Source organism: Halichoeres trimaculatus, unplaced genomic scaffold (genome assembly GCF_033239565.1).
Source record: "Halichoeres trimaculatus isolate MK-OKI-2021-1 unplaced genomic scaffold, fHalTri1.1 fHalTri1_scaffold_10, whole genome shotgun sequence".
Lineage (NCBI taxonomy): Eukaryota > Metazoa > Chordata > Actinopteri > Labriformes > Labridae > Halichoeres > Halichoeres trimaculatus.
In genome coordinates, this window is record NW_027437187.1 from 8618869 (window position 1) to 8631071 (window position 12203).

Below are 12203 nucleotides of genomic sequence, written 5' to 3' on the forward strand. Positions count from 1 at the left end.
CGTTTGACACACACACATACAGATGCTGTGTGAAGAGGACAGCTACAACACACACACACAAACACACCCCTTAAATAAAATAATCTGGATGTATGAGGGGAAAGTGATTGATTTCTTACATCTTCGTAACCGACAGTTTGAGCATTAGAAATGACATGATGTGAATTTAAGGAACTCTCACCATGTCTCTCTCCTCTAAGGTCCTCTGAGGGCGTCCAGGTGTCCCAGCCTGTGTCCCCTTCAGCCTCTTGTGCTGAGTGAACAGGATGTTCATGGTGGCTAAGAGCACCTCGGACAGGTTGTGGCGTACCTGTGCAAACAGACCACATTCACACAACTGATGCACAAAGAAAAGCGAAGGAAGCCTCTGTGCTGAGACAAAAGTTATATTTTCTTCTCACCTCGTCACTGAAGTTCCTGAAAGCAGCCACTCGCTCCTCTACGCTGTCCTGGCTGAGAGGGAGGAGTTTCAAACGCTCCATCACCTGAGAGAGGAACACAGAGGGGCGCCACTTTGACGTTAAAACATCCCCCTACATAGAGCACAGTTTGTACAAGATGTTCAGCAGTCCTCTCCCTGGATCATCAGGGTTTCACTCACGTCATACGCTCGGTCAACGTGACCCCCGTGGTACTCATCAAAGAACGTCATCAGGTCCAACAGCAGGTAGAAAGTGCTGTCTACTGACTTCTCTCCAGCTATACCCTGGGCTCGATATCTGCAGAGGAAAGAGGAAATGTTCTCCTCTAACTTAGCATAGGCAGACATATACACACTGCACATCAGATAATCAAAACAAAGCCTCACCAAAATATTCAGAGTTAAAGGAGATCGTGTTTTTGGGAGAGTTTGTCTGTGAATAACACAACTCAAAAAGTAACAAATGGATGTTGATGGAATTTTCAGGAAATGTTCAAAATGGAATAAGGAAGAAATGATTAAATTTTAGAGCTGATGTGGATCACCGTCTGGATCCAGGACTTTTTTAAAGGATTCTTTATCATTGTGAGATAGGGACGTTTTCACCATATGTGTATATAACTCCATAATAAATGGTCGGATTGCTTTGCAAAACAATACAAGACAAGGTCACCATAATTTCTGACAGATGTTAAAGTACGATCCAGATCCTGGCAATATTCTGGATACTAAGATCCAGAATATGAAATATTTACTGGGTCATCATCATTTTCAACATTGTCAGGAAACAAATTATTGTACAAACCTGCAACTGACACCAAATTGTAGCAGACAGTCTGCTGAAAGGGAGTATAACATCAAAGTAGGACTAAAGTGTTGGTGACAATCACAATATGCTTGGTGGAGGTCTGTGCTCTCTGAGTGCTTTTCTAGTTTAATGTGTTGACAGCATGTGCAGGTATAGTAGTCATATCTCAGGTCACATGGTGTGAGTCACATGACCGGAAACAGAGTGTATTTCTGTTCGTCTCAGAGCTCTGTAATGTTGTGGAACTCTAACAGGAACACAGATTTTTTTAATTATTAACTTATTAAACCTGTATTTAACCAGGAAGTCCCACTGAGACAGATAAAATATCTTTGTCAAGAGAAGGCAGCAGCCATAAACTATCACACCCTAAAAACAAAAAACAACAGAACTAGGGGTGAGTATTGGCATAAAGCTCACGATACTTGGGCCACGATACGATAATATCACAATATCATAATATCATAATATTTTAATATTGTGATTCTCTACACAGTTAACTCTTTGATTGAAAACAACTTTTATATTTTTTTGTGTTTTAAAATAAAAAAAGTCAGATGCAGTGTTTCATACACTTAACCTGAAAACATAAAGTGAATCAAGTTTGTCACTTAAACCACCCTGACATTGAACTAATGTTGCAAAGAAATGATTGGGTGAAAGATGTGGTCAGTTGGTGAAGCTGATAACTGTCACTTGGTGTAACCAATGTTACTAATAAAAAATCTAATATTGCACAAAACATGACTATGATCATCATTTTTTCAGTCGGCTACACTGTAAAAATTAAACTTCAGATGATTTTAAAGTAACTGACCCAAGAACAGAGAGGAAACATTGACGTTTACAGCATCAAAACTCACATCATCAAGTTTAGGAATAAAATATTTTGAATATAATTTGTGATTATATTTATCATACAGTTTTTGGGCAACATACAGCAGAGCAGCTCTTTGGTGCCATCTACTGCAGTGGAGGGGCAGAAGACGTAATGTACTTCCAATTCACCTAAAATATGAATTTTTATTTTAACTAAAACATCAGTATTAAGAGTTGAACTATCCATATTTTATCACTGGTCAAAGCATTGCAACATATTGCTGTATCAATATTTTTTCACACCTCTAAACAGAATGTGGGACAATCACAACAAAGATCTTCAAACACAGCAGGCTTCACTACAATGTTTAAGAACTCGTGATATTTGGGGTTTTCCAGATTTAGCTTTTTTGAAGATTAGTCCATGGCAAAGGCGAAGAGATAACATAAGGCAGTTCTCCACAGATCTGTCAGAGCTTGGCGCAGAGAGTAGAGTAAACAGTTAATGGACTGTTAGTGGTGGAGCCCGGTGGAGTGAGTGAAAAAAGGAACAGAGGTAAGATGGAAGTTTTCCCAGTTTGATTTTGGATACTGGTCTAAACGCTCCCAACAAATGTATGGTCGACAGATAAAAGCGAGAAACATTTTGTAGTATGTGTTTCGCTGGAGGATGAAAGTGTGTGGAGTCGTACCTCTCAGCGATGGCCACTGCAGTGTTCTTCAGCCTCTCCTTGTTGGACTGAGGAGCGCTGACCTGAGCGATGACCGGGCTCAACAGCCTGTTCATCAGCTCCAAAACCTTATCTGGGTTCTACGGCCGGAGACACAGAGACGGTGAGAGGACTCAGAGGACACTGATTATGCAGAAGCACAGTGCAGCAGGATGCAGAGATTGCAGAGGACAATCAGCTCACCTTTGCCAGCTCGTACAGTTTGACCGCCTCCTCAAACAAGCCCTTGTTCTCTGCCTCCAGAGCCACTTTACTGATGATGGCTCTGGTGTCCCCAGCAAACTTATCTATGACTCCAGGCTGCAGGAGGAGGAGGAGGAGGAGGAGGAGGAGGAGGAGGAAGAGGAGGAGATAAGGGTGAGAACACTGCAGTTCTGATGGCAGAGTAAGTGCTGCATTGGAAGGACCCTGGACATAGTTTCCTGATTTGACCTCAGATATCATCAGCACCACATCCCCTCACGGTGTCTCCGTTTGTGTTTGTGTCCCCGCTGTGGTCCATCAATGGACGCGAATGTTAAAGACGCTCATCTTAAACCCAGTGGTTTGATCTTCTCACATTGACAGCATTACATTTACCCGTGACAGATGGAGACATTGACTAAAATATTCAAAGAACTATAAACTAAAGTCGCCCTTTAGAGGACGGATCTGCATTCAATTCAAAGCTACAAAACTCTTCATCAGAAACAGATGAGCGACGTCACAGAGGCTACGTCCATAATAAACTGTCTATGGTTGACACCAATCAATCATTAAAGGTCCCGTATTGTGTAAAAATCACTTTATTAAGTCTTTTAGTGAAATTTGTGGGTCTTTGGCTTTCCTCCCAGCCCACAAAATGTGATATTTAATGACCAAACCTGTACTTAGTAGTTCTTGTGAATGTAAAATCCTGAACTAAAATGAGCTGTTTGGAATTTCTGGGGTTTGCTGATGTCAGCAATTCCCTTTTTTGAATAATCAGGAGCAAGTCTGACCTGATTGGTCCACCGGAGCAAATACCCCCAAACCTCCTCCCCGCCCACTCCCCTCCCCGCATCTGGGGAGAAATCTCTCCAGCAGCAGGGAGAGGACTGTGGCTGTTTTTGGCTGTAAACAGCCACATAGTCCCATGCACAAGCTTCCCATCTCGGAAGAAGACAAGACTAAGTGGCTAGAGTTCATTTATGAGGGAAATGTGCCAGCTACACTCAGTAAAACTGTGTGTGCTAGTCACTTCACAGCTGACTGCTTTTCCAACTTTGGACAGTACAACAGAGGGCTAGCCAATAGACTGGTCCTGAATCCAGGCGCATTACCAACCATCCACCAACAAACCTCGGACCCTGGAAATGTGAGTATTTTAAATGCTGTGTGCTGTGGAGCAGATGTAAGAGTTTTTCCTCAGTGTCTCCCCTGTCTCTGTGTTAGCTTAAGGATGCTAACTTTAGCTGCGGTTAGCCTGTTGTTTTAGCCTGTAATGTTACAGTGAACGAGCTTCTCTGTTTTTTAAACATTGTGCACTCGGAGCTCGTGGCGCTGCTCTCAGTGATGTGGAAGAGCGGGGCGGTATCAGTGGTGGCTCATTTACATATTAAGGTCACGCCCACTAAATCAGAGCGTTCTGAACAGAGGGGCTATGAGAGCCTGGGAACAATGCTGCTGTGCTTGATTTATTGGCTTTTTGGACCAAAACATGTTACTACCATTTCATGAAGACATCAATGATCCATATTAAACTGCAGAAAAGGAACATAATATGGGACCTCTCAGATGATCCTGGAAAGAAAACAACTATCCTGAACTTATTCCTGGATCCTATTCAAACTAAAGTACGAGACAGACTGAAAAACTGTGTCGACCTTCCTATCACAAAAACAGTTGTCTTGTGTCTGTTTTTGATCTTTTTATGAGACGCTGGAGTTTGTTCAGAGATGACTGCGTTCACACTGCAGGTTACTCTATTCTGCCTTCTCTGCTCATATGTGACTCAGTCTGATGAGTCGACCTCTAAAAGTTTTCTGAAAGTAAGCAAACGAATCAGCAGAGGATGTAAGCTGTAAGGCCAGGCTCTGTCCATGCAGGTTCAGGACCTGATATAGGCCATATCTAAAGAGTCATGAGAAAACCAAACCATAAATCTGATCTGAGAAGTCAGGATTGAGCATTGAGGCCTTTAAGTCCAATCAAAAACTCTGGATATGTGCAGCACTGTGAACCATTACTCCATCGTCCAGTGATGTCCCCTCAATAAGACAACATCTAGGCAGCAGACAGGACTGTGACCACACAGCGAGCACATGGTGTCTGTGCTGTGGGTGGTAATAAAGCCACAGCAACATCAGTTTAAGGAGAATAAAAGACTGAAACGTCACAGAAAGAGGCTACAATGAAGCATTAGAAAGAGAGTTTTGATGACTTGACAGTGGAGAGCATCAAAACATGTAGGAGACGTGTTGAGGGAAGGGAATATTTCTGTCCTCGTCTGGCTGACAGAATCCCCCGCACACATAGCAGAGATTCAAAGTGATGGAGAGACGGAGGAACACGTGATGCAGCCAGAGATAAAGAGGAAGGCATGGAGAGAGGGACGCTGAGAGGCAACAGGAACACAACACGCTCAGAGGAGACGAGTTAGAAAGATCAAAGAAGCAATCTTCTTACCTTCCTGCTGCCGTCTTTCTCTAATCTCCCCAGCAGCATGTCGAACTGTGACAAAGAGAAAATTACCAAATCACAAACACGCCAAGCACATGTGACAGAGAAAACAGCACACTTGTGTTTTACCCTAAACCAAGACAACAGCTCTGTGATAAATAAAACACATCACGGCACCGATGGTGTTTGTTCTGGAAGCTTTTTAGGAGCATTTCTTTTTTTTTGCCTTTAACGATAGGACAGCTGAGTGGGGACAGCTAACGCAGAGACCAGAGGGTCAGAGAAGACCTGCAGCAAACGACTGAGCCAGGAATCAAACCAGAGACCACTGGTTCAAAGATCGCTTTATAAATCCAATTATTAACATCGAATTTATGTGAGCCTCTTTGCTTATCTTTGGCCATGGTACAGTAGAAATCTTGAAAGGGTGACCAGGGGAAAAATGTTAGTACATGTCTGACGTCTAAACTACAGCATGACACAGGGGCGGATTTTCACTCCTGTCCTGTCCCACTCCCATAAAATTACTCCCACTCCCGTCCCGCTCCCGCTGTTTTTTTTTCCCCCGTCCCGTCCCAATCACAGGATTGATAAAAAAATGACTCCCATCCCGTGGGATACCCCAAAAATGTCATCCTCTGGTCTAGACTCAAATGATTAAAAAAAAAAAAGAAAAAAAAATCACTAGATTTTTTTTAGATAGATGAAGACTGTATGAAAAAACTGAGGAATGAAGACGAAAAATTTCAAGATGGTGTTGGATGATAACTGACTAGCTCAGAAAGAAAGAAAACGAAATAAACGAAATAATACAAAAATGGAAGAAAGACAGAAAAAGCTCATGAATAAATAAAAAGGAAAGTGCCAAAGAAAGACTATGGAAGATCATGACACAAGACAGCAAAAAAAAAGAAAAAAATAAAAATAAAAAAGGAAATATAGACCCAACCAATGAATAAAAGAAAATATTTATGAATAGGGTTAAAAAGAAAGAAAGAAAGAAAGAAAGAAAGAAAGAAAGAAAGAAAGGAAGAAAGGAAGAAAGGAAAAAAGGAAGAAAGAAAGAAAGAAAGAAAGAAAGAAAGAAAGAAAGAAAAGAGCATTTTTATGTCACAGTGCAGAATAAGTCATCAATATTTTTTCTGTGTCCAGTATTTAACCAGAGTCCATCCTCTCTCATACTCATACTGACACAAAGACCTTTATCCGGGTCTGGCCAAAACCCAGAACATGAAAACTCCTTTAAGTCAGAAACATCATCTGCTGCTCTCTCTCTGTTTTTTTTCATCCATTGTTTCAAACTGTGCTGAGAGTTTTTTCATAACTCGTCACATGTGGGTCACTCACCTCCCGACTCTCGATGACGAGCTCACTGACACAGCGCATGAACATGTTTTCTCCCTGGCTGTCTTTCTCAGTGCTCCAGAAGAAAACAAATAAAAACAGAAGTCAGTACAAGTCGTGACGTCATGTTTGAAGCTGTGTGTCGAACATTCAGAGTGAACTCTAAACAGGGTGTGATGCTTACCGTAAGAAGTAAAAGTACTGCAGGGCCTCTCGTGGGTCTGTGGACTCAAACTTGCGAGTGTAGAGCATGAGCAGGCGGATGAAGTTGAGGCGGCGAACCATTGGAGGGTCCCCGGGCTCCTGGCTCACTGCAGAGAACAGTTTAACACTTTGGTTTCATTAAATCTCTTCACAAAGTGTCTTCTTAGCATTGAAACTACAGGTGATCAAACTCACACAGCTGAGCGCTTTGTCCAGACGACTTCAGCAACAGCTTCAGCTCATACAGCACCAACGCCACATGTACAGCGTGACTCCGAAGTCTCTCGACACGAAACAAGAAGGCCACCGCCGCCTCAAACTGAGCAGTCAGGAACAAGACCTGGAAATACAGGAAGGGCTGCTGGATGGCGGAGAAATGAGACTCTCCTGTGGGGGACAAGAGGAGGAGAAGAGCGCTGGTTGAGATGATGCATAATTTTTTTTTTTTTTTATCACTTCAAGTTTGGGCACATTTCTTTTTTAAGGCTTCATGATCTAACTATGTAACTATAACTCCACAGGCACAGAGACAAAATATCACAGAATCAAAGCAACTCATCCAAACACTGCTGAGTCAAACATGCAAAGCAATGTACAACCAAAGAGCTGTTTAGTTTACTCTGAAGAGGACAGTGTACAGTCACTAAGCTGTACCAGAGTTAGTTATGACTCATCTACATCCTGGGCAGAAGACACAAACCTCTGGTTTAAGGGTTTAAAAAGTCTTAAAGAGCTTCCAGAGCATCCTAAAGACTCAAGTGTTCAGGTATATATTTCTTACCCTCTTGGTTTATTTTATTTTGAGCGATTCAGGGGTCATTTTGTTTTTTGATTTCTTGAAATATTTTTATTTTTTGGTCTGTCAGTTTAGTGCAGCTTATAATAAGTTTGATTAGACTTTTTACAAATAATAATAATAAGACAAACACTGGCTTTAATTTCAGTGTTTTGCAGTTTAAGTGGCAGATGAAAGGAAAAGCCGTTGTCAGATGATCTTAGTGAAGGAGGGAGAGAACAAGGAACGAGGAGATTAGAAATTCAACTGGGGCGAGACCGTGCTCTGCCTTGTTAGTGATTAACAGGATCTTAAAATCAATTTAAAGTTAACAGGAAGTAAGAAGAATTACACAAGAGCAGGGGGAGGGAACTGGTTCAAGTGGATAATTTGGCAGACATTTCACACACCCCACAGTAAGAAGCACTGATCAGAAGAGAAAAAATAAAGTGTGCTGTTCTCAGGGGCAGTACAATCCTCTGCTGTGGCACGCTTCACTTCATGCACGCAGACATGACGTATGATTGCTGTGACCACTCCTCTTGACAATAATTTCAAACAATAGCAGAGGTGTTAGAGGGCTTAGTCGAACCAAAAGGACTTAACATAAGTCAAAAAGTCACAAAAGCTGTAACAATTCTGTTGCCCTGACTCTGATGAGGCTGCGCTAATTGTAAAAAGATGCTTCATGGTGACGTAAGCGGGCCTTGAGTCTGGTTAATGTTGGTGTAGTGTGACTGTGGACCATACTGGCCAGTGGGGACTTCAAACAATGGTGCAAGAGTACAGCACGGTTGGATGGCCAGTGGGACCACACCCTTAAAGAGAAATAACCACCTGTCTCTTTAAATGTAGCTCTGACTGTGTCTATTCTCAGGTTCGTAAAAGTTCATTGAAAAAATAAAACTAAATATCTTGAATTTCATTTTCAGTTTGAAACATTTCCAACACTGTCACAAAGCTTTCCTCTGTCTGCCCTGGCTAATTATTTTAATCTAGGGGCCCCATTGTGAAAGAGAATTCAGGTTTTTTCACTTATGAAGTGTTGATGACTGAAGGAGGGCGGAGCTGTGCAGTGAATTCAATTTGTTTTATTTTAAGATGATTATTAACGCGCAGTCCTTCCCTCCATCAAAAGAGTAATCATCTCACTAAGACGATAAAGAAATCAGCCGTGAGCAGTCGAAGCCTTCAATAAGAAAACAATAAGAAACTCTGTAAATATTTATCCTCTAATAACAACCTATTGAACTGATTTATTCTACAGCCAGTTCAACCCCAGGTCTACACGACGCCTCCTCCACTTGCTGCAGCAACTCACGCTGAAGAATTTGAAAACATTTTGTCCAGAGCAGGTACTTAGTCATCAAGTTTACTTTTTAATTATACTCCTTAATCCTCTGGCAGGCTGAAAGTTTGAGCAGAACAGGGTGGACCATGTCAGCCATTTTATAGCCTTATCTCAGACTTACAGCACTTTAGTTCAAAAAGCAAAAGCACACGAGAGATGAAGAGAGCACGAGAGAAAGAGAGCGCGATGAAGAGGAGGAAAAAAAGACGAAGGAGGAGAGATAAGAGTGTGGGTGTGAAGAGACGGGGGGCTGCAGTATAGTTTGCAAACAAGAAAAGACACAGAAGTAATGCACTACAAGAGGAGGAAAACCAAGAGCAGGAAGGAGGGAAAGTGTGGTGAAGGAGTGAGAAAGGAAGGATGAAATGAGGACAGAGACGTGCCGAACCAAAGGACAGAAAAACAGAACAGACCAGGCTGGCGAGCTCTGGCAGTGTGTGAGAGAAACCAAGAGGAGCTCTGGGCTTTGCGACCCGCTGCGAAGCAAGATGGAGGACAACAAGGAACACTGTGCCAGACTACCGAGGGAGCGGAGCAGCGGAGAGGAAACAGAACGGGGCTACAGGCTGTACTTCCAACTGAGGGGGAGAGAGGGGGAGAGAGGGGGAGAGAGGGGAGAGGGGGGAGCTGCAGAGGGAGGGAAGAGTGCCGTCTTATCTGAACCGAGCAGGATCGGCCCATGGAGAAGGCAACAGCCAGGGAGGGAAAAGTGCTCTTTTACAGTCTGTGGGAGTGAAGTCCTGAAGCACTTGTGTTCCCCTTTCTGTGTTTCAGGAGACATGAGGTTGTTTAAGACGGTAGTCTGAGTAAAAAATCAAAGTTAGTCTCCCTGATGGAGCCGAGCCTTTCCTTCTGACGGCTGTCAGAGATGCTCAGCTCAGATCAGCCAGAAAGTCACAACAATCTGAACTGAAACGGTCAATATTACTTTTTAATGTATCATCTTTTATTCTGGTGTCAGATCTCTGTAACGCCTCAGGTATTCTCAGAGATGCAGCCAGGTGTTTGAGGGATCCAGAGGGGCTGCGAGGCAAGCTGCGACCAAAGTGAGTCCAGCCTGTGTCCAGGTGCTCACTTACTATTATTTATAGATTTAACTAGTTTATTTTGATGTTTCTCCCCCCACTCTAAAAAAAAGTCAGAGAGGTTTAAAAGCATCTAAGCAGTCATAATCATAGTAAGACTGCTCTTATTGTGAGACTAAATATATTATGCTACATACATTTATGTTGTTTAATGGAGTTGAGGGACTGCAAAACTAGATTAGGGACAGTGTAATGATATTCATGGTTTGAATTAGTTTGCTTTGAATGAAGCTTATAAACAGCTCGGGGTCATTGAACAAACCTCTAAAATCATGCTGCATACACACAGGGTCAGTGCTGTGGAGCAGGTATATTCATTAAAAAAGCTACATTCAGGTCTGGTTTTGATTCAGTATCAGACAATTTACACAGCTGTCCCCCCTGTGATATTCTCTCGTCATGGTATTCAAAGTATTTGGGTTCAGGTTGGGGTACTGTGGACAAACTGAAGAGACTTATGTTTAAATTAATGCTATCAGACCATTCAAAAATTTATCTAGTTAATTACAGGATTTGTAATTAATAAATCTACTTAATCACATTTTGATCTCATATCTGCTCTAGGTCCGCAAATAAAGAATCTGATTTCTAGGACATTACAAAACTGTAGTGCATGACTAGTCAAATTAATACACGAAGAAGAGAAGATTTGTAAATCCACATTTTTTTCAACTGGCAAAAAAATGTCCAATGTGTTCGCTGCCATTGAAGTCTATAGACGTCAATTCAATTGCAACCATTTACTGCATCTATAGAAGTAAATTGTGTTTTTCAGCGGGCAGAGGCAGGGTCTGGCACAGCTTGTCAATCAAAATCATGCTAATGAACTACTGTGGGTGAGAGCGGTGCACTCTTTGGGTGAGAGCTCAGCATGGATATGAGGAGAAGATGTGATGGCAGAGACATGGTGAGACGCTGCAAGTCAGAAAAGTTCAGGCAGCTCACGCTCCAACTGAGGATGAGTCGTGGTAGTTCAGAGAGAAAGAGCGGCGCAATTGTCAGAAAAGCTACAGAGATCACGGAGAGGATTAAAGGATGGAGCGTATGAGACGAACAGGATCAAAAAAAGTATTTTTTGTCTGTTTTTTGGATCAAAAACAGGAAGAGAGACATTAAAGAAAAGAGTCCACTCTTCTTCAGTGTTTAGAAAGTCATAGAAAACAATATTATTTGGGTCTTGAAGGATCGGTGAAAATACTCTGAAAATGTCTGGCAGTAAATGAGTCACTCGTGTTCATTTTTATAACGCATTAATTTGTGGTGTAATTAATTTACGTAGTTAAAGTATTAAAGTGACAGCCCTAGTTTAAATGTATTAAGAGATCAGTAGTTACATACCGTAGTCCTCCAGAAGCTGTTTCTGTAGCTGTGGTAAGGTCAGTCTGTCCTGAGGAGAGCTGCTGCCATCATCATCAAAAATCACCTGGTTTAACTACACAAACAGAACATGGGACACACATGATGAATATAACAACACAACAGCCTGAGAACACCAGTTAAATTGACTGAGTAAAGAGGTCAGATTATCCGGTAAATTGTGGAAACCTCAGGCTTGTTGGATGACAACTGAGCAGAGTGGACTTTAACTGGACCCATCCTCTAAAATATTTGTCTTTGGTCACGTGAAAATGAAGCTAATTATAGGTGTGACTTAAGCTAGCAAACAATGCGTGATTTGTTGTCTGGTGCAAACAAGACATTAGTCCCTGCTGTGCTCGTGCCCCAGACAGGCCCAAAGAGAAGTAGCACAAGTGAGCACATCCACTTTAAGCTGCAGCTATCGGCCAACATGACACTTGGAGAGGAGAGACCCAATGACTAATTGGGGGCCTACACACCAGTGAGCTTGTAGGTCCACCTGGCTCAGGTCTAGATGCCATTCTTTGACTGGTCACTTTTTCACAGAGACCGCCCTCTTGTCATGTAAAAATATATACTGGTATAACTGTGGACGGCATGATATGGCAGCCTCTGCTCTACCAGAGCACTCATAAACTAATCAGAAGAGCTGCCAGTGAAGTGGAG

General features: G+C 42.3%; 1 protein-coding gene across 2 annotated transcripts in view; it reads right to left on the bottom strand.

Moving 5' to 3' along the window:
* Nucleotides 1–12203, bottom strand: part of nup93 (nucleoporin 93) — a 47213-nt gene that overhangs the window by 1062 nt on the left and 33948 nt on the right. For both annotated transcript variants that reach the window (XM_074678461.1, XM_074678462.1), the window contains 10 exons: nucleotides 11517–11610; nucleotides 7163–7354; nucleotides 6948–7074; nucleotides 6767–6839; nucleotides 5426–5470; nucleotides 2963–3079; nucleotides 2741–2859; nucleotides 602–719; nucleotides 402–485; nucleotides 182–310 (listed from right to left, as the gene is read on the bottom strand). In XM_074678461.1, the coding sequence (XP_074534562.1) occupies nucleotides 182–310; nucleotides 402–485; nucleotides 602–719; nucleotides 2741–2859; nucleotides 2963–3079; nucleotides 5426–5470; nucleotides 6767–6839; nucleotides 6948–7074; nucleotides 7163–7354; nucleotides 11517–11610 (1098 nt within the window). The remainder of the gene's footprint in view (nucleotides 1–181; nucleotides 311–401; nucleotides 486–601; nucleotides 720–2740; nucleotides 2860–2962; nucleotides 3080–5425; nucleotides 5471–6766; nucleotides 6840–6947; nucleotides 7075–7162; nucleotides 7355–11516; nucleotides 11611–12203) is intronic.